Genomic DNA, 23,648 nt, shown 5'->3' with positions numbered 1-23,648 from the left:
AGGAAAATTTAAAAATATACTAGGAAAATTACACGGCTGTACTTTATCAATGAGTATTCTCTTTTATGTATCATTGCCGCGTCCGTGACTTTGATCAGTAGCTAGTCTAGTGAAGATGGCCGAAAACAATGGCAGTGATTATTGAGTTAACTTTGCGTTCTCCTGGCACTTGTCAACAAAGAAGTTATCTTTAATAAAAAAGAATATAACATAGGCACAAGTGAGTGCGATTTCTATTTTGTTTGCCGCTGTTGATCGAGATTTTAATCTTCTAATTTAGTACTATAGTCATTTAACGCTATAAGGAATAGCAATTGTGCTTTTCATCTTTTCTTACTGTCACCTCATCTAACATCCCAGAAAACCTTTCGAACATTTCTCAGCATTTTTGAAATACATCTCACGAAAATTTTCATTAAACGTTCGCGTGCTTCTATAAACATCGTCTCTTTTAAATGTTTGCGCATTTCCGCTATGTTTCACTTGCAGTAATTTTAAAACAATTTCGTAGAATTTCAATTTAACTTCCTCCGGAAATTCATTATCTTTCTGAATTAAAATTGATATATTTTTTATAGGACGTATCTGCATACTTATCATATATCATTCCAGTGAGGTAACATCAGTAACATCATGTTGTTTTACATAAAATGTCATTATTAGTTATTTAAATTTTTAGAGAAAGAAACTTGAACCTTTACTTTACTATATAAGATCATTTTTTTTTAGAAGTACCGTATTTTTCAGTTATTGTTTTTTGTATGATTTTTTGAGCTTCTTATGTTTTGGGTATTCAATATAAATGAAAAGTCATTGAAAATTGAGGAATACAAACTTAAAATTTTTTAAATTGGGAACTGCGGACCCCTAACATTAAATTTGAGATTAAAGTATATATCGATTTACATAATAGTTGATGGAATTACAAATAATTTAAATGATACAATATATATGAATATTTCTGATAATTAATGGCATAACAAACGGCGATGTTATATTAATTAATCAGTAATTTTTTTAATTTAGTGATATAACAAATAGATATTCTATTCCCCAGTACTTAAATCAAGCAAAATTGGCTTTTATGAAAAAAAAACCAGGACATTATTGTTTAAAAATTACTTTATAAATCATAAGACGAAATGCTATGTTGTATAAAGTAATAAGTGATGTAACGCTACTAATTAATGTTTCTATGTTAGATTATATACACAGGATAATGGTAGTTACAATTTTCTTTTTTTCTTTTTATTTGTTTTTCTGTAGGTATATATTATGGCAACTGCTATTCAAAAGAATGGCATGAAACCTTTAACAAACACATCGATAAATCATGTAGAGGATGTAAAGAATTTAGACAATACCAACATATGTAAAGAAGAAAAAGATGAGAGGATATTTGATGGACAGATCCAACCTTACATGGAGCCTCATGAACAAGAACCTCGTGAATTGGATATCGTTATCAATAATGTAGTTTGCAGCTTCAGTGTTAGGTGTCATTTAAATTTACGAGAAATTGCACTAAATGGATCTAATGTGGAATATAGAAGAGAGAATGGGGTATGTTTTGAAGCAGTCTCGTTTTGTTTACATTTGTAGCAAATTAATTATATTTAATATATTTGATTGTGATGTAAGCTTAATTTTTATATCTTTAATTTCTGTTCAATGTTTCTATGCAGAAAATTTAAATTACATTACTAGAACGCTTACATACTTGATCTTTCTTAATTACATACAACAATTTACATACTTTAATAAAATTTGCAATGTATTTTTAAGCAGTGAATAAAAATTTATTAAAAAATATTAAACATTAAAGTAACAAGAGAAAGTATCAGTGTTAATAAGATGCGAAGAAGATATAAAGTTATTTGTTATAAATTAATCATAAATATTTTACATTTGGCTTTTAATTTTTTGTAATTAACAGTAAAAGATTATGATTAATTGTTTAATAAAATGGTACACTCCTTGATTTTATCCCATTCATAGATTATATAACATACATTATCTGTATGATAATGAAAATGATCTTAGTATAATTTTGATATAATATTAATTTCTACTTGAGAATATAACTATGCTTTAATATATATTAAATTAGAAATATCAGAATATGTTGGATGTATCGTAAATTTCCTTTCAAGATCGTTAAAGCCATAGTTCAATTTTAAGCGAGATATACATACAATTTAGGACTACATGAAACTTTCTAGCCGAACAAGTTGATCTTTAGGTTTTAATATAATTTTTAGATTCTAAATAATTTGAAATATTGAATAACATTTATAGGCAATGTTCTTAGTATATGCATGCATGTTGTAGATGATTACTATGAAACTAAGGAGACCATATACCACTGCTTCTATATGGTCTTCTGGCAAAGTAACATGTACCGGTGCAACTAGTGAAGTTCAAGCAAAGATAGCAGCTCGCCGCTTTGCTCGTTCACTTCAGAAGCTTGGATTCAAAGTACGATTTAACAATTATAGAGTGGTTAATGTACTGGGTACATGCTGTATGCCATTTGCAATCAAGATAACATCATTTTCATCATGTCATAAAGAAAATGCAGAGTAAGTATACTTATGTATGTTTAAATAAACCTATATGATTTACAGGAATAATTGAACTGATTGACTAACAATGATTTTGATATATACACTTTTATATATAATCTATTATACCGATAATGTATTATAGTCAAAAATATTCATGTATTCGTTTTATTTAGTTATGAGCCAGAATTACATCCTGGTGTCACATACAAGCTGAAGGAACCAAAAGCTACATTGAAAATATTTTCTACTGGAAGTGTCACTGTAACAGGTTTGTTTTACTATTGGATTAAAGTTTGCGTTGAATGAATTACTAATTCTTTTGCAATCGCGAATGAAATATCTCGTTGACACAATGTTATTTATGCAATGCTACGGATGAAAGATCGCAAGTGTGTTTTAGAATAGAAAATGTCTCATTCAGAAATTTGCAATGAAAAATCAATTTGTAACATAAGGACGAATGACATTCAATTATAAACACTGAAGGACGGCTGGTAAATATATCCATAGCTTGGCATAAACGACATTCATAAATACTTTATCTATGAAGATTGAAGTAAAAATCTATAAGGAAATATATTGTTTTCGTATACGATCTTAATTATTATGTTTATTGAGTAAATTGAAATGTACATTGTAGCTCCCAATGTTGCTGCTGTCCAAGCTGCAATTGAATATATTTATCCACTAGTCTACGAATTTCGTAAGGAGAGAACGACAGAAGACGAACTTGCCCTAACAACGAAGAAGCGTAGAATGGGGCTAAGAAAAAGAAGTCGTGATGAGTTCCTACATGATCCAGATTATATATATGATACCATGTTCTCTGACGAGGAGGAGGAAGAAGAAGAGGGTGAGAGTGACGCCAGTTGGGACTGAGCTGTTTATTTCGCTGCTCCTCTGTTAATTGTGAAACTGTTATACTTCTTACATCTTGTTTTACAAGGAAAAGAAAAAAGAAAAATAGATACATACTGCTTTGTGTACAAAAGTGTTATCTAAAGAGTGAAGTGAAGTATTCTATTTCCCTTAGTGAAAAGACAATGTGCGAGTGCTAGAGACAAATATGCACATGCAAGTGCTTTAATTATGATTACACTAATATTGAAACAACTGAACTGAATTTCATCACCGTAATATCATCATAATTTACTTTCATTAATGATACATATACGTACATAGATACATTCTTATATATATATTATATATATATATATATATAATATACATACGTGTATATATTGTATGCGTGTATATATATATATATATATGCGTATATATATATATATGCGTATATATATATATATATATATATACACATATATATAAATGTTAGACATAAAAACAATGTATGCATACTCATTGTGTTTAGCAAACAATATCTCAACACTTGTTCAATCTTTTCTGTTTTCCATCTTTTCCTTTCATTTTTGTTCTTCTGATAGAATTTACTACATTTAAGTAATTAGAATTCGAAAAAGAACTTGTTTGTAACCGTGCTCCTCTATAGTTTAAATAATGAATCGATTCATGTTTATTTAGTTCTTCATTGTATAATGACAGATTATGTACTGAATTTTTGTAGCGATGGAAAGTGTATACATTTTTGCTGTTTTATTGTTCTTTTTTCTACTTATATATATATATATAATCTATTTCTGCTTAATTAATACATTGTGCCAAAGATGGATGTCTAAAATTTGAGATAAAGTGATCAAAGGACATCTAAGAAGCTAAAAATTTTGTTTAGTATCACAATTTACTTTTCTACTACAATGACATGTTATAGTACATTTGAAGGTATTTCTATATAAATGACATTTTTGTTAGCAAATAACAGAGAGTTGATCTAATTTAATTTGATTTTAAAAGTCTTTTAATGGAAACTTATTTGGTTTCCTGTTAAATAAGTTGAAAAAGCTGCAGTACGGGAAAAATTTGTTTTAAGCGTTTGTATGGTTAAACGTTCTTATTCTAAATGGCTATGGGCTGTTAACGCAGTTAACGATTGCAACAAAGAAAAAAAAAAAAAACGCTATGTGATTATCATTTTTTATTAATTGTATCAAAATTACACAGGCCTGATTGCGGTGTTTTAAGATTGGGCTTCATTATTTATGCTTACATCAATATACAGATTAGTCCCAAGCCTGAATATTAGTTTAAAATAACTTGTCAATCCCCCCTTTTTTGGTTGTTATGGAACGTACTTGAAAAGTGAAACAAAACATCGTAGCATCAGTGACGTGTCTCATTTTACCTTTTGAGAATCGCAACAAAAATTTAAAGAATAGAATAGATTACGATAACATATTACTTATCATTTCTAATATCTATTACCAACATGTAAGATCTTGTTCATTTATTTATTTATCACTTGCAGTATCCTCATGACGATAAGCGTATTTGAATTATGTCGTTATCATTTAATTTTAATTAGTTATTGTCATATATCATAGTTCGAGGAATGATAAATGTTATGTTTTACAAAATATTCAACAATTCGAGTCTAATACATCTTAAATACGAGAAGCTTGACTGACATAAGGCTATTTTCAAATTCTGTTTGGTAATAAAAGCTGGGAATAGATAACATACAAAATTTGTTATAATTGTATGATGTACTTTAACGGAAACAAAAACATTCTCTAAAGACATTACTATCATTTAAAAGTAGGCGCATGGACTTTAAATAAGACATAGTGTAAATAAATCAAGTTATCCAGATATACTAATATGCAATTAGTTGTATACTTTCTGAATATTATAAAACAACATGCATACCTTACACCTGTTACTAATTATATACATTCTCAATGATCCCTTTTCGTATCATAAGTACGTGTGAACGAAGAAAAACATTGGCAATACAATTTCAATACTATAATGAATATTGATCTGTACCTTGTGCCATACATAATGCTATTTGTACACTAAGCTTAATTGAATTCTCATAATCTCCAATGATTTAATATTAACTATATGCGAAACAAGTTCTTTTACAAAGATGCTATAGTCACTGCCCGTAGTATATCCAAAATACAAAAATTAAGAGCTCGAATTTAATTAAAATATATATGACATTAGGCACTTACTGGAGCACCTTAATTTTACATTGATTACCATATGTATTAAATATTATCATACGGATGAAGAATTTTTATTTTAAGAATGGCAATAATGTCAGAACCGCTGTGTAATTTATAACTTTGTTGAAGCCAATGCATATATACTATTCATGTCTTTCTTTCTTTCATAGTTAGAAAATATACAATATGTGGAAACATTATATACTTTTGTAATTATTTTAGATGTGCATTAAAATTTAATACGAAGTATTATGAATTTCAAGCGTTTTATAGGAATGTTATTTGAACAAAATTTTCAAAAACTTTCATTTAGCATTTATAAATACAATTCTTTTTTATTATAAAATAATATCATTCTTTAGTTTTTATTTGAAGTCCTCCATGTTATGTCCTTTAACTAACATCAATTAAAAAATCTTGATATTTCATGGTTATAAACAATCATAATTAAAAAAATGCATTTTAAAGTTATAATTAATGCTGGAATGAAAATAAGACGGTAATAAAACTTTCTTTACCTTGAGTAATGTAATAATAACACTAATATGAAAAAAGGCAGTATATTTAATTTATGTTACGTAAAACACATTTTCTCGTTTATTGTAAAACTATAAAAATGCGATTCATGGATACAAAACTTTTTAGAAAAGTTATTTGATACGTAAAAATATTTGTTTCTTAATTTAATAATAGTTTCTACTAGTTTAACAATCTAAATGTAAAGGTTTCTGGCATTGTTCCATAAATTTTATATTGGAACCTAGAGAAATTGTTTAAGGAAATCTAATGACAATGCTTTTTTCTAAAGCAGTATTTGTTATAAAAAAAGAAAAGTTTAGTGGAATCTAATATCTATACAATCATTGCACACAAACTTGTATAGCGAATTTCTGGAATGAAATATCTTATTCTACATATCTCTATTTCTGGAATGATATATCTTATCCTATATATACTGCAGCATGAGATCTAAATATAGTAATAATATTCAATGCAGTAAATTATTGTCCGAAACTTTCTCTGATGTATTATTGTATGCATAGAGTACAGAAGTATTTACATTGAAGGAATTTATATAGGAATCATATAATTTTCGAGTAGTAAACTATCTTATTTGGAATACTTAAAATAAATAAAACCATTCTTTATACTTATTTTTTCAATTATATCTGCTGGTATTTTATTCTTTTCTGAATAAGATTATTAATGTCACAAAGAAAATTGTTGTATCGTAATTATTGCCATTATTATGTTTTACATTCTTTTGAACTTTGTATATTTAGCTAATGTTTCCTAAAGCATATTTAGAAAGTGTTTGCCGATGAAGTTATATTCAAATTCAACTTAATGTCAACATGGAACTGCAGTGATGTTATTAGTATTACATGTAATTTAAAGTTAGTTTCTAAAATGAATCATTCTTTATTACAACCGAGTGACTGCCAATCACAGACTATAACTAAATGCTATTTCAGTACTCTCATCCGAACAAACGCAACTGTTTTAATGATTTTTTCAAATTCACGACAATAAAATATTAATTGTTATTGTTTACTAGTATAACATCATATGTTTACGATACATTTTTTTTTTTTTTAATAATAATTTTAATTTATTCCCTATCTTTGTAAGAATATATCAGGCTTTACATCCAAAGTAGTTTAAGCAGCATAAGTATTAAACATTGTTGTAAATATTTCTATTTCTACTGATACTTTTAATATCCAAACATTATTTTATGCTGCTCATACTATCTGATTTGAACAAATTAATTATAATTGACATATTATAATCGCTACATATAGAAGCAACGTTTCTGATCGCTAATATCATGAAAAATGATGTGCACTTTTACCAAATCTACTAAATTTAATGTACATTACTGTTTTCACATTCCAGGCCTCTTGATACTATTATTTTCTAGTCTGAGAATATATTTACACCAAAGACAGTCCATAAAAACATGTTACAATTTAAAATAGTATAGGTAACATGGATACATTGCTCAAGATTGATGAAATTTAACTATGCTATTCTTAGTAAAGTGCTTGTACAGTTATTAATGAAAACATGTAATATCTTTTCAAGATATTTGCAAATCAAATTGTATGTTATCATGAAAAAGAAAGAATCTATTAAAAATTTTGGTAGAGGTGAACATTCTCTGTTAATTCTTATATGTACTCGTAGTTATAACATCTCTGAATGTGTCCATAGCAAAATATAATTTTCTAGCGTAATGCGTCACCATATATAATCATTATTTTTATAGGTATAAATAACTAGATGTATGAATATGTATCTGGTTGTTATATCGATCTTTGAAAATACTTCATTTGCAGCTTAACATGAGACATGTTTAGATGGTACAAATGTTATGATATTAAGCAAAGTTTCACAGTTTTGATTGATTCATTAAAACTGGGGACAATTTTATAACATATTATAATCGTTATAGAAGCACTAAGTTCTTGATGTTGTCATTGTCTTCAATCGTTATTGTTGACATGATGATGTACTATCATGTACGTAGCTGTATCAGTTTATAGCGAAGAAAAAGAAAACGTAGAAAAATATGCTAATATGGTATATATTGTATCAATTAAATAATAGTAATACATCGTATATACTGATATTTAGAGTAAATCTTTCTTTGAATTCAACATAGTGACTAGTATTATACATTTACATTCTTTATTCATTCCTTTGCACGGTACGATTGAATTCTAAAGCAATAATGAACGTGATTTTGTGAAAATCAATCCGCAGTAGATAAATATATACATAGTTCAGTTATAACGAGTTTTTTTTTATATATATATAAATTTTTTTGTTCTGTTCTTGAAACTTACTCGAAATATTGATGAATAACATGTATCAAAATGGTACCCTATCAATTCTTTAACGCACTATCAATAGTATTAGTAATACGTACATGTATTGTTTTAAAGTATGGTAGTTATAAAGTATATTTAGTATTTAGAATGATGTTGCATCGATAGCATGGCCTCTTCTAGAATATGTATTTAGAATACTTTTAATAGAGCATTATATAGATTTTAAATTTAAGAGATGTTCACGCTCACTTTCAAAGAGATTTTCTGCATAATGCATTGTCAAGCTACTATTTTCATGTAAACATGAGTAATTTTCCATCAACTGCAATGTGTACACTAAATATTAATGCATAAAATAAGTAAGATAAATTAAAAGATATGTAAAAAAAAATGATATAGTTTCTAAAGTATGAGCCCAAGGCATCCATGATAATTTATATGTAACTTTTCATTAGGTAGATATGTATTAAAGACTGTTGAATGAACTGTACATGAAAATTTTTATGTAAAAATCAAAGAAATAAAAGGCAATGATTAATTTAAATCAACTTATTTCACACGTACTTATTATTACAAACTTTATAAATTATTGTTTTAATGTATAAAACGTACAGTTAAAAACATTTATTACATCTCAAGAGTATCTTAAATTTCTTCGGAAATAATGTACATACCTTTTAATATCTAAATTTATTATTACAGTTAATTTTGAAATATATCAAGAAATTCACTTATGGTTGGATAATAATACAATGCTACGCTCATAGCAGCCTGTAAAAATATTATCATCGCTGGAATAACTTTTTATCATTTAGAAGTTATCATTAAATGTTAAAAAGTAATTCTACTCTATTAGATACGTCAATATTATTTAAAAAACTAATAGACAAAAAGATTAAAAATAACTGTGCGTTATTTCTTACCTCTCTTGTGTTAATACTCAGTCCTGTTTTGTTCAATATACATTTGTAAGGTAAGATGGCATAATGGTTACTAATATTTAAAAGGCAATTTAGATTGCAATGTTTTAAATCTTCCATCGCTCTCGTTGGAACATTTCTTAAAAAGTACATATTACTGCGTTTTTTAAATGGCTGAAAAATATAAATTTAGCAAAAAATATAATTCTTAAATGCCAAAATTAGGAAAAGAAGAATTATTTTCTGATGGTGAAAATTTAATACAGAAAAGATATTTTAAACATAATATTCTTATATTATATTAATTATAATTAATTAATTGACAACATTCTAATTTAATTCCATCCCGATGGGATTTTATTAATATTTTATCCGAATTTTTAATTTCGATTCATAACGGCAATATAATAAAAAATACATGTTTTCAAATTAGTCGAGCCTAACAGCACAATTTAATGTAGAAATTCATTACAGAATATTAACATTTGATGATTAGATTATTCATTAACTGATTTCAGTGTCATATTTACATACCTCGTCATACCATAATGCTTCAACAATGTCCTGAGCATAGATAGATATAGTATTAAACTTTTTCTTATATAACTTTTGTATCTTACGATTTTTTAATTGTAAACACCTATTACGATACCTGTGAGCAGATATTGAAATTGAAAGGCTAATTTATAAACGTAAACAAAGTTTATAGGATGCATACCTCAATAGCAATTTGCATACTTTTGACAAAATCGCACAATGCTTCGTAATAAAGCCTCCATAAATTACTGCAGGAGGTGCTAATGTAAACGACATTATGGTACTTCGATTTTCCAATATACAAATCTAAACATTTTCAGTAAAAGTACGGCACTGAGTTATTAATATTTTCATTACTATCTATATTAATTATACGAAGATATTATTATTTATCTTCATCATATACCTCCTCATAAAATGATAATGCTTCTGAGAGTAATAAAATATCGTACGAATGTATGTTTAAACCAGACACGATAAGGGTTTTTGTGGTTTTTGTGAGAATAGGAATAGCCTCTTCTAAATTATCCACTGCACCTTGCCCTAGAAATGGTGCAGGTGTTTTATGACTGCATTCTTCAAATGCTTGACTAACAAACTACAAAAAAATGGCATTGTAAAATTGTCAGTTGACTACTATTGCTTTATTAATAATTATGTTACTCTTATTTTTATGTTATTTTTGATATCTAAATAGTTTCAACAAAAGTAATTTATGCAATAGGAAAGCCAACTGTAAGTTAAATAAGGTAGTAAAATAATATGTTTAACATACCAAATTTGTGATCAACATTTTCAATGTTCTGATAATTTCACACTTCATACTTAAGGTTGATTCGTAAAACATATTTTGTACATGAACTAATATCTTTTCCTGTAAATCTGAATATATTTTATTTTTATAAAATAATTACACTAAGTACAGAAATATATAATACAGCGCTAAGTAAACGAAATTCTGAACTAAATCGCTTGATAGAAACAAGAAGCAATTGGTTTTTAGGATAGATAACTAAATCTTTATAAAAATTGACCATAGAAACTCTGCTTATCCATATCTTTTCAAGCCAATATGATACCAATAAATCAATCAATTAATCAAAGTCTATCGATAAGAAGAAATATTCTACGAAGATCGTTTGAATAAATATATTTCTAGAGAATTAACTTTTTGTACGCAGTCCCTTAATAAATATAAATGAAAATGTACCGCTAATAGACACCGACGTCATCCATTGCAATAAAACTAGTAACTTTGATTGATATTCTCCCGTATTAAAATACAGATACTCATCAAGGAAACGATTAACGACAAGTATATCTTGTTGCATATATTGTGAAAATTCTATAGTTATATCAAGTAATTTGTTAATTTCTTCTGTAGAAAATTTTTCATTTTCCAAAATAAATGCTGAAATGAAAGAAACATTAAATTTATCTTTCTAGAAACATTTATTATATTACAGATTATATTATAGATGTACCTCTTACTAAAGTATTGTAGAGATTATAAGAGAATCTACTCTGATAGTGGAAATCAGCAAATGTAAGAAGGTGATACCCAGCAATATTAGACAAAAGTGATATGGCATTACACGGTAATTCTACACTTAAGTGCAATTTTCCCAATTCTTCTGTACTGTAATAGCTTACTATGTAACGAATATCAATCAATAAACGTAATAAAACAATAATGTTATTTATTTACCTAGAAATCTCAAAGATAGATTTTGTATCCTTTTCTTTGAAAATATTGGAGCCAATTTGAAAATATCCTACAGGTGGTAACAGAGGTGCTACAGTCTTCTTTGTTTTCATAAACTATTAAAGTTAAAGAAATATATGAATATTCGACGTTTATATAAATTTTATAATTATCAAATACTTACCTCAAATACATTCCAGTTAAAACACTCTGAATGTAAGTCCTGTGTTTGTTGACTCTCTAAACGACTTTTCGCATCTTGAAGCATTAATCGCAAAATTTCAGGTATCGGTTTCCATACACTTTCTGTGTTTATAGATTGAATTTTTTCAGGAACTAATTCCGGTTTGTAAGATTTGAATAATCTAAAATAAATCTTATGCAAATTAATATTACATTCGTTAAATGAACCAACTCAAATCGCAATTACTTACGACAATAAGACAATAATATGTTTACGAGGTTTCAAATATTTCTGATGAAGATTTAGTAATCTAGATACATCTCTGCGAGTTACATCTTCTGGTTTTGTTAATACATAAATGATACGTGCTATATGTCTTTCCTACAATGGTAATAGTAGGAAAATATTTAAATAATGTAACTACGCAATATGACTTATATTATGATCGTTATTAAAATTTTTTATTGTAATTACAAGTTCTTTTATAAATTTACATACGCAGTATTGGTAAACAGAATGTATACACACTTACCAGTCTTTCCTTTTTCAACATCATATAAAAGAAGACGCTATAATATATATTTATAACTTTTTTATCTATTAGTTGATAGTCCAATATGCCTGAAAGCACGCAAACACACATACAATTTAAATTTTTATCTTATATATATTTTGTTCCGTCATATTATTATACGATTAAAAAAAAGAAAGAAAATATTACCAACTGTCCATTGTATAATAATAGTGGATACAGTAATAGGCAGTTCATTTATAGATGCTAGGCACCAAGAAATAAGGGACTTGACTGTGCGTTCAGGTATCTCGTGTCTTGGAACTAAACACTTTGCTAAGGATACTAATTTAGTAGCACCTGGCAAACATATTTTTTCCTTTATGTTTTCAATAGAATGTAACTGTTTGTTTCTTATAACGGTCTGTATGCTCACCTAATTCAGTATTTATAATAATATCTGCTAACAAATCGATATCTTCATCTATCAACCCTTTAGTCGCGGCATAATTTTGTAATATACCGAGTGATTCTTCAAATGTAGAATAATCTTTCTTATTTACTACAAAAGAAAGGACAGAAAAAATGCACTTATTGGAAGATTTAAAATTAAAAACATTTTATCATGCATTACTATTTGCATATTATATCAATCTAATATATATTAGTAATATATATTTGTAAGGGAAAATAACTATGGTATATATGTACATATATACAGTCAATAATAAAAGTATTCAAACAGGATGATAGAAAAGCAATTCATCGTTCAAAAATTACAATACAATATTGCATTGCAATATCGTCATTACATAATATTATTCTTCCATAAAGTTTGCTGACATAATTATACATGCGCTTTTTTCTTCAATTTTGTAGTAATAATTAATACCAATGGCACCATGATGCAGGTAAAAAATAATTTTTTTCTATATCGCAAAGAACTGATTTCTCTTCTCTTGGTGTTAATTTCTTCTGATGTCAGGATGGCGGTTTAATCGCAATATTCTCATTATTATTGAACTCTTTAATTATGAGCCGAGTTGTTGATTTACTTCTTATTAAATGATCTATATTTTCTCTTTGTATAATTTCCCTTTTCCTTAAGTTTCTCAGTAATGGACAGATATTAAATTTTCATTTTCATTTCCTTTCAAAATCATTTAAAACATACCGAAATTCATTTATTTATGTTTAGTTTTCTTAGAGCAAAGGAAATGACAAATTACATGTTCAAATACTTTTCTGCTTGGTATGAATACGTTACCATAATAAAGGTTCTATAGCTGTTATTTGTTGTCTTTAGATTCTTAGAAAACATGGACACATCCTAATGAATAATTCCAAATACACTATAACTGTAAGTACTAGCGCCACTATTCTTTTATATATTGAAACGTAAATCATACTACTGTTTGAATACTTTTTAATGCTTATTGTATTTTTAGTTACGTACCTTTCAAATCTCGTAAAAACTTTAAAAAGGTATCCCTTTCTTCATCTGTCATTTTTTTATATTGTATAACAACAAATTATTTGTAACAAAAAGAAATAAACATTTTTAAACGTTCAATCGTGTTTAAAAGCTCACTTTTTAACTAAATCATTACCGGTATTTTTAACGATATTGTTGTACATCATAACCTAAATATCATAACAACTTAAAATATTTCCTTTCCGTATGTTCCTAACCTATTTTTGTATCAAACAATGGTTATCCCTATAAGTAATATTTAAGGTAAAGAATATAATGCTATTGATAATGAAAAATTCATTCTAACCGCTTAAAATTCTAAACAAACACTATATATTGTCATAAGTCATAGAGCTTATGGCTTGTATCAGGGAGGAAGCGAGAGTGCTCAGTGTTCACGCTCATTATTCTGGTTTATTATTCAGATCATGTTCTCAGCGTTCTGGTTGTTCTCGGACCAGTGATGAACAGTTTGGAATAGCTATTGGAATCGATTGATCGAAAATACAAGTACATTGCAATTATGTCCGTATATATGAAACTTGACATACTAGTTAATATTATCATAAAACTTAATTATTAATTCATGCTATCAGAGAACTTTCGCACATATGATCATTTTTTTTTTTTTTTTTTTTTAAAGTAATTACGAAGGGGTTGCGTTAATTTATGCCGCTTTTTTACTTGAAATATTTATTATTTTCATATTATGTTACAATCGGATATCAATCAAAGTAATTGCAATTGCAATTTCGACTATACTTTGCCATCTTTTTGGTAAAAGCTGGATCCCTTGGCTTCTCTTTTGAGGTGATCCAATCATCGATCCATTTTCAAAGTTCCTCGGGAGATTGGCAAAATGCGTGTCTTCCAGGGCGTGTTGCATGGAACGGAACAAGAGTGAAAACCGGAAGGAGCAGTGTCGAGAGTGTATGGTGGGTGCGGGAAAATTTCCCATTCCAGGTTCATCAGTGTTTGTCTAACCGTACTTTTCGCGCCTACTACTGGCCATCGATGGGCATTTTTTTTTTTTTTTTTTTTCATTAATTCGTCCTTCAATCACTTCAGTTGGCGTTGACAAATTGTAGCATTAACCGTTTCACTGGGATTTAGAAATTCATGATACACCACGCCTTCCATGTCTCACCAAATGCATAGCATTATCTTTTTTCCATGGATATTCCGTTTTGGTGTCGATGTTGGAAATTGTTCGGGGTCCACCCACGATTTCCTCTGTTTCGGGTTTCCGTAGTAGATCCAGTTTTCGTTCCCAGTTACTTCCCCCTATGCTTAGGAAGCAAGGAAATGCAAATGCCAAGCGATTCATTCAACTTTCAGCTTTCTGACAATCAACGAGGCATCCCATTTTCCTTTCTTGTAGATTTTCCCTGGGTCATGTAGCCGTCTCGACACGGTCGATATGCCGACTCCAAGGACTACTGACAATTTTTTAAGCGTCTTGTCCCGGATTTCCATCCAATAACTCCTACAGTTCCTCATCGTCAAATTTTTTCGGCAGCCCTGAGCGTTTCTTGTCTTGAGTTTCAATATCACCTTGTTTGAAACGTTGCATCCATTTCCTGCACGTTCTTTCCGAAAGAGCGGCTTCACTATAAATGCCCAGAATCAATTGATAAGCTTCAGCTGCACTCTTTTGCATATTAAATGATGAAACCATTTCGGAGAAATATTTTATTGCGTTCGATATTCGCCTCGATTTTTATCAGCTTTTTCTATGCGCATGAGCGACACCTGTTGACTGTGCAAATAACAAAATGTTCAACCTCTAAAACCTAACGGCTACAGCATGAATTAAAGCAACATCCGTTTCAGAGTCATCTGTCCCCAACGGCACGAATTAATGCGATCTACTAATAATATTATTACGTACGAAGGTAAGTAAAAATACGGCTGAACTTCGTATTAATGGAAATAACATTATTGGTTTTTCTGATTTTATTGCAATTTGGTAGCTTTCAATGCGTCGAATTCGAAGATGCAACTCTTAACTTTAGGAAGGAGAAACCAACTAAATAGTAGTAAGAAAAGGCAATAATGTTACATCTTACAACTAAGTAAAGATTATTATCGCTATATTTTAACCAAACCGAAGAGAAAACGAGAATGCTCACGTCCGTAGTTCCAGTTGTTTTACAGTACTGGTGCTGCACCGTGCGGCCAAGCGGTCAACCATGAGGTTAACTAAAGTTAGCATATACGAGAACCTATAAAATTAAGGATCAGCCCTGTTTGGTTGCAATTTAACATAGACATGGAGTTTTTTTCGAGCATTCTTTGTACAACCGTCAACATGGACGAACGTAGGATTAGAACTACGTGAATTCGATATTTCCGAATCTACAGAACATACTGTAAACGTGACTATCTTGAATTCGCTTTTAGTATTTTCTTACATAGTAAATTAATGATTGACGGTTGGTTCTATGTTGTCTATGCTAGTGTGCAACTAAAGAGGGTAGGCCCCTGATTTTATAGGTTCTTGTGTATGCTAACTTTAGTTGATTTCAGCGCTTGGCCGCATGGTGCAGCACTAGATTGGGGTTAGGAAATAACAAATTTCCAATAAAATCCAAAAATTTCCAATAAATGCCTAATTAGATAAGGACAGAAGGCGCCTCTGTGCCAGCGTTCTCTTTCTTTTCCCACATCGCGTCCACTTACACTGTACTATATAAACATAACGTATGACTGCCCGTGCTCTATCTTTATATCTTTGCGGCTATTACTTATGCACATGTACCTACGTATGTATATATATACATATATATATGTATATATATATGTATATATACGTATATACTTATTTTCTTAATCGTTTCCAAGGCAACGCGCCAAAATGGCTGCTCTCGAAATATTTTCAAGTCCTATCGATTATAAATACAAAAGTAAAATATGTTCTTTAAGCTTTCTCGTCGTACTATTTCTTATAGTTTTATCGTTGATTACCCCTTTTTTCATTATTTCGAACACAGGAGGTATATATTTTTTAACATTTTATTTTTACACGTAGTTATGTCAGTATATTTTAGCATAATTCGTAACATTCATAACTATGGTATCCTATTTTATGGCAGCGTAATTTATATTTTTATATTCTGTATTATATAGTTAACTAATATAATTTTCAGGTTACTCGTTGAAAAATCGTGTACTAATGGAGAAGCCTGATGTATCGTTTAACTACAAATATATTTTGTTAGCAAACAGAGATTACAGTATTAATCCTATAATTTGTTCAACTTCTAAAACATACAAGGATAACGAAATCAAGGATGACTGTATATTGATAAAGGTTTTATCTTTACGTTATTATAATGTAAAAGATACGAATTATTACATTGATATTTGTAAACTGTTGTTATCGTATATATATTTTGCATAAGAATTAATGAGAATTTAAAGATTTTAGGTTCGAGAAATAGATACAAATATGGATGGTAGAAAGGACATTTTAAAGTTTGAAGCACACTTTTATACCGACGAACCTATAAGATCTCTTAAACTTTTACTTTTCTTCAATTTCCAACTAAAGGTAAGACCGTACGTTTGTTATTTTGCTATCGTTTCTTCTTATCGCTATTGTATTATTCTTGCTTTGTTATTTATAAGCGACGATATTAATTCTGTTATAGCAGTTAGTGGAGACGACGATAGAATCCATTGCATATTTTACTCATACGTTAAACGAAGAGGCGCAGAAAGTATGTTTCTACGGTGACTTGATATTGCAACAAAAGAGCGTGATCACTAGCGAAGGTTTATATCAAACGTATAATCACAGTATAGAAATTGCCGACTATTCCATAGATGAATTACTTATGGAAAATTTTAAGAGGAAATGTAAGTGGTATTTTTCAATGTTATCCCTTACTAGAAAGAAGATACGGTAATAAAAATTTCTTTCAGTTGCAGCTAAAATAAGCGATAAATATGTAATGGAACAGTCGGGTTATTCGAGCGAAAACGTAGTAGTTATCCAAGGAGAACTAGTTTATAGGGATTATTTAATTCATTATCAACCTAGTATTTGGGAAGAATTGAAATGGATATGGGTTCAATATTTATCATGCTTTCTGGTATTTGCTTACGTAACTAAGCATGTGTTGGTTTTCTTATTTTCAAATCGATATTTAAATTGTTATATTATAAAACCGTGGAAGAGTAAATAGTATCTGCAAGAATAAGTAGAAGTATAATTTAATTTAATTTAATTTAATTTAATTGCGTTAAGCGAGCGAATGTTAAAAATACTGAAATTTACGACACATTAGTATCTATATATTATATCTTTTTATACGAGTGTTTTTTATAGCGTTTAAAAGTTCTTTAAAATATCAGGAGATGATAATTAATTTTATTGGTAAATTATCGCTACACGCTGAATTATCTACTACATTGCACTAGTCTAGATAAGATTTTTAATTTATGTACCATTTTCATGTTGTACTAAAAGGTTGACCAGTTACAATCTGCCCCTATGTAATCTAATATTTGCCAATATGATACGCGTAAATTGGATCGATATTAAGTTATTAAATTTACTTGCATTAAACAGGGCCGCAGATTGTATAAATTCGTAAGGCTATATAGCGAATAAATTATAATATTGTATAAATCGAATCACGCGTGATGGATTCTCAATTTTATTTATACTGTATAACTTGGTTGTAATACGATAGCTTTATTATACAATGAAATTTGTTTTAAAGGAAAAATTAGGAATGCCGTGTACCATTTCATCGTGTCGTGCAAAGGATCAGAAATTTTGTTGCGCTTATTTTATCGTTTAATTTTTTATGCAGTTCTATCATCTAAAGATGATCGCTAGAAAGCACTATACGGTTTATAACGCGGTTCCGCACGAATAAATATTTATCGATCGCGCGATATATTTTAAACACGCGTAAAACAATAACAAATGTATTTTAAAATTTGTAATCAATTAGAAACTTATCTAACTAACTATGTCTCTTAATTCGATCTAATTTATTACATAATAATTTCATTCACGCACGCACGCACGCACGCACGCACGCGTAGAGGCGCGCTATAATAGTTAATAGTTGGTCTCGTATCGCGCATGATACCACGAATGATTACGGTAAAAAATAATTGAACGATTGGTAGGATAAAGTAGACGGGCATTATTTGATTAAAATAACATTTAGATTGTTGTACGGTATTTCTTATATGTTATAAAGAAGGCATCCTAATATGTTACTGCTTAATATTGCTATTCAGATGGAATTTATTATATTTTTGGAAATGGGCTTTTTTTTATTTATCGTGAAACATAATGATATAATAATTGGATGAAATTTTTTACAGGCAAGCTATTTATACAGACAAATTTTTCCGATTAATAAAAATGATAAAAAGAGTTATTTTTGAAAAGATAATGCTTCGTACTCGTTTGAAATTTTGAGACGTATCGATGTTCGTTCGTAACTTTCGTATAATGAATGGCGCTTCTTAAACCATATACAGCGTATGTGGGGTCGCGTAACAGATTTATTTACTGGAAATGGTGAAAACTTGTACAACTGCCATACCACTATATACTATTGCCGTAGCAGTGAAACGACAATCGTCCGTGATTAAAGGATCGTGAAAAAATCACCGTGTAATTAATCGACATAGGTGTAAAACATTATGTTTTTAAAAGATCGTGTTTTTAAAAGGGATTTTGCTTGGAATGAAATAGGCTGAAACGCGCTTCTAACACTTTATACTACGTATCTATGGCGAAACGACCTGTTGTTTGTCATCGACGACGATTGGATCCGATGGAAATGATAAATCTCTTGGTAAATTCGGATTAGACGATTCGAAATCTCTATGGAAGGTATATAGGTGATAAGAAAGATACTGTAGAGCGAGCGATTGATTAAAAGCGATGATAATAAAATAAAATGTGTAAAAGACAGCATAGTAAAATGTTGAGATAGGCTGGAAAATGTCGTAAAATATTGAAACAGTAATTAAAACAGACTGGACGATCGGAGCTAACGATATATAGTTGACAGAGTTGCTTTTCTCGTAATTTATTCATCTTTTAACTGGTAAATTTTAAGATAAGTTTGAACTTTTCACGTAACATTTGAAAATTCGAAAGATGGTAATAAGGCGTTGGTCTGGATGAGGTTAAGAGACGGCCCTGGGCATGGTTGCTAGCAACCCTTCCGAACTACGCGCCCGGCCAGTTTCAACGAGGGTGGAGACTGCGCCGTGTTCCGTTGTCGTCTACGTACTGCGTCCGTGCGTGCTCTCGAGGCGAACGCATCGCGCCTCTTCTCTCCATTATTTATATACCACGGACGCGTTAGTAGATGACTAGCAAACGGTCGTCCAAACGGAATAACCGCTGATCGTAAAGGGAGAAAAGGGAGAAAAGGGAGAAAAGGGAGAAAAGGGAGAAAAGGGTGAGTGGTGCAGTGTTGCAAACGACTCGTGTTAAATACTGTCTATATCTGTGCTGCTGCGGATGCTGGCGCGATATTTACCGAATCTTGTCTCGCACCAGCCTCTTTTTCCTACGCTACTCTCCTACGACGAACCTTCGTCTTTCTCTTCTTCTTCTATTAATTATTCCGCTAAAAAGATACTCGCGCTTTGGCAATATAGGAAACCTGTTTCTCCATCTATCAAAGAGTAACGAGCAATGTGACGTTATGAAACGAATCGTATACATGGTATCTCGTTTACACGTTGCCGAATGGAGTTGGTGGTTCTACCGTTTTACCACCATAGAGCGAGCACAGAGATTCGTGTGTCGTAGAAGGCGCGTTATCGCGCGTCGAGGTGCTAGCTCGTGTTGCAAGAAAATTCTTTTATACCGTTCCGGTTAGTTTGACTAATAATATAATAGTTGGTTTATTTATATTAATCGCCAACGATTATCGGCGGATATTAAATGTATTTATATCAAACGTATCTGTCCACCACGTTGTCATAAAAAATGTGCTTCGTTGTATCGCTTTCTTTTTCAGGGAGACTTCAGAGACTCGAGAGATTTCAGATTGTTTACGTAAATCTACTAATTATAGTTGTTTCGATAACGTAATGATAACACACGAGTCAGTCAGTTTACTTTTTCATAGGTATCGAGAAGAATTGTATTTTATATCGTTCTACTTTGCCGTTTGAAGCTTTTCAAAAGCTTTGACTTGGTATGTTGTTAAAAATTAGTAAAAATTGAAAGACTCGTGTATCGGAACGTGTATATGTGTGAAAATTATGGAAAAATGTAACGTATTCGTCGTTTCAGGTAATCACTTTTCATAGATAGACCGCGAATGTTTAATTACACACAGACACACACACACACACACACACACACATGCACACACACAAGTGTAGAAACACGCAGAACGAATAATACGGACGTAACGTACGTACGAACGTAATACGGACAAAATATAGAGAATATTCAAAGTAGTGCTTTTGTCGTAACATTGGTAACGTTTAGCGGGTGAAACGAAGGTTGTGTTTATCGTTAGGTGGAAATTAGGTTGAAATAAGCGTTGTTTGTAACGACGTGAAGTTTCATAAAAATTTGCAGAGCAGTTGATGCTGTTATCGGGGTAGTATGAAACGAAACGGAAATCGAAATTTCAATGTTCGATCATACCTTCTTGACAAACTTTATCGCCCACCCATTTGAACGATAAACGATAAATTAAACTATATATTTTTAATCGTATCGATTCATTTCAGAGATGGTGGAAATTTGACCAACAGAAAATTACGATTATAAATAAATAGCGTATCGTAAAACTGGCAGAACCATGTCTACGAGATCGAAGGAGAAGGTGGTGGCTGCTTTTCGAAAATTCTTTCGACCCTCGGAGAAGATCTCGGAGCAAGACGGAGCAAGCAGTTCGACGAGTTCTCCGTCCAGGAGGCTTCTGAGTCGACATCATCGCCCGGATGCGGTCACTCCTACCGATGCCGCATTGTCCGACAATCCCGGCGCTAGCAACTCTAATCATGCAAGTTGTTTCTTCAAGTCAAAAAAATCTACTGCTAATTCCACGCAGGTATTTTTCTTACTACTATGTGTCCATTTACTATGTGTACAGATGTATTCACAGACGTATCTTTTATATAGATCGTGTTCGTTATAGTCGAATAGTCGAATTTACGGACGCGGATCGAATTCAATATCGAAGATTCGCTTCATAATTGTCGATAAGACGGATAAGACGGATAAGACGGATAAGACGGAGAGAAGTCTTTTGCAAATTTATTGGCAGACACACTCTGTTATTATAATTTGAATTTTTTCGCGTTTAATTTGACCGCGTTTAATCGAACCGTATAAAGCCGTAAAGCGAATAAACAATTTACGTTGCATATGACAGGTATTCCAACGAATACCAACACCAACACCAGACCACGAACAAGATAGTAAATATGGTTTTGGATCGTTAGTTTCCCATTAATTTCTACGTCTTAGTAAGTGTGTTAGTAGCGTTGTTAATACAAATATTGTCACATGGCGCGTCGTTTTCGAGAAAATCGTTCGTTAGTTAGTAGAAATCGAATAGCTTTCGAGCGTTTTTTGTCGACAAGCTGTGTAATCGAAACGTGGTTAACGACGTTGAAATAAACGCTTGTTACGAACGTGAAACGACGAAACTTTGTCCGTAACAAGTGTCCGTAACTCGAGATTCGTTTCGTAATTTTAACGTTGTTTCAGGGAACGGTTGCAATGCCGATTAACAGAGTTCGCTTACGTCGTTTAATGAAGGAACTAAGCGAAATTCAGAGGACGCAGAATCGACTGGAGTCAACGTTCACCGCGGAGTTGGTAAACGACAATTTGTTCGAGTGGCACGTGAGACTGCACAAGATCGATCCGGAAAGTGAACTGGCCGCGGACATGAGGGAGCTCGATATACCTTACATACTTCTCCATATGGTGTTTCCCGAGAGTTTCCCGTTCGCTCCGCCTTTTATGCGCGTTATATCGCCAAGAATCGAGAAAGGCTTCGTTATGGAAGGCGGCGCGATCTGTATGGAGCTTCTCACGCCCAGAGGATGGGCCAGTGCGTACACGATCGAAGCTGTTATCACGCAATTCGCGGCCAGCATCGTTAAAGGCCAGGTAAAATATCCTTTTCGATCTTCTTCGCGATCTTTCGCCGATTCCAAAGTTTCCAAAAGATCCGATACTTTGCGAACATGTACGCTTGATCGGATACGTTTTATTATAAAGGGACATACTCGTCGGGCAACCGTCCTGTTTGCCAACAGAAGTAACATGTAACTCGTAACAGGTCTGGGTATTCGTACAGGCGAAAAACCAATATTTCGCGTCAGCTCGAGCAACCGTTTTGCGCGACACATTCGCACTATCTACTTTTATTCCTATTCTATTTGTTCGAAGGTTTGCCCATAAACGGAAAAACGTTGTTTCGCCTTCTTTTACTTACTCTCGACGTAGAAAATCTGACTTTTCGTAGGCCGAAGCGTCGAACGTATAAGATCAAACTTGGCGATATAATCGAGCAATGGAACGAATAGTTAGAGAATAAGGTGTCGTAGCTCGTGCGAATAACGCGATAGAGATTGCGGAGCACGCGGAGCAAAAGGAGACCGTGTACGTGAGGATGCTGGGAATAATCTCCAAGTGACTATCGGCAAAAGAAAGTTACAAAGCCAGAGTGAGTATTCTGCGCTGGCTCGAAAGAGATTAAGAATATACGGTAAGGAGCTGATAAATGTTTGATAGTGCGATTCTCTGCCAACATCGCTCGATACCATCGTCGTTTTTACGACAACAAAGGAACAAAACGCTT

General features: G+C 31.1%; 3 protein-coding genes across 10 annotated transcripts in view; 2 read left to right on the top strand and 1 right to left on the bottom strand.

Annotated features, from left to right (window-relative positions):
• Positions 1-69: 69 nt before the first annotated feature.
• Trf2 (TATA box binding protein-related factor 2) lies at positions 70-3,558 on the top strand. Its single transcript, XM_033339664.2, has 5 exons — positions 70-220; positions 1,267-1,563; positions 2,332-2,582; positions 2,741-2,835; positions 3,208-3,558. The coding sequence occupies exons 2-5, from the start codon at positions 1,276-1,278 to the stop codon at positions 3,444-3,446; spliced, it is 873 nt and encodes a 290-aa protein (XP_033195555.1). The 5' UTR covers positions 70-220; positions 1,267-1,275; the 3' UTR covers positions 3,447-3,558.
• Positions 3,559-8,230: 4,672 nt separating this feature from the next.
• On the bottom strand, positions 8,231-15,466 carry LOC117159647 (centromere protein I). Of its 2 annotated transcripts, XM_076620644.1 has the most exons (17): positions 13,961-15,462; positions 13,807-13,851; positions 12,787-12,912; positions 12,561-12,710; positions 12,372-12,460; positions 12,090-12,220; positions 11,840-12,020; positions 11,659-11,771; positions 11,435-11,589; positions 11,161-11,361; positions 10,726-10,832; positions 10,357-10,548; positions 10,132-10,256; positions 9,948-10,065; positions 9,417-9,587; positions 9,168-9,264; positions 8,231-8,815 (listed from the first exon to the last, which is right to left on the bottom strand). In XM_076620644.1, the coding sequence occupies exons 1-16, from the start codon at positions 13,989-13,991 to the stop codon at positions 9,196-9,198; spliced, it is 2,004 nt and encodes a 667-aa protein (XP_076476759.1). In that variant the 5' UTR covers positions 13,992-15,462; the 3' UTR covers positions 8,231-8,815; positions 9,168-9,195. The 2 variants fall into 2 exon arrangements, with proteins under 2 accessions (XP_076476759.1, XP_076476760.1); XM_076620645.1 differs by having other exon boundaries at positions 8,231-9,264; positions 13,961-15,466.
• Positions 15,467-15,577: 111 nt separating this feature from the next.
• Positions 15,578-23,648, top strand: part of LOC117159651 (ubiquitin-conjugating enzyme E2Q-like protein 1) — a 10,897-nt gene continuing 2,826 nt past the window's right edge. Inside the window, exons 1-5 of one of the 7 annotated variants that reach the window (XM_076620652.1) lie at positions 15,578-15,719; positions 16,974-17,137; positions 17,255-17,377; positions 17,478-17,685; positions 17,752-19,855. In XM_076620652.1, coding sequence (XP_076476767.1) covers positions 15,686-15,719; positions 16,974-17,137; positions 17,255-17,377; positions 17,478-17,685; positions 17,752-18,014 — 792 coding nt within the window. In that variant the 5' untranslated portion in view covers positions 15,578-15,685 and the 3' untranslated portion in view covers positions 18,015-19,855. The other 6 variants (XM_076620651.1, XM_076620650.1, XM_076620653.1 and 3 more) reach the window with 6 other exon arrangements.

This window comes from Bombus vancouverensis, chromosome 8 (genome assembly GCF_051014615.1).
Source record: "Bombus vancouverensis nearcticus chromosome 8, iyBomVanc1_principal, whole genome shotgun sequence".
NCBI classification, from domain to species: Eukaryota; Metazoa; Arthropoda; class Insecta; order Hymenoptera; family Apidae; genus Bombus; species Bombus vancouverensis.
This window is presented reverse-complemented; position numbering and strand designations above follow the sequence as displayed.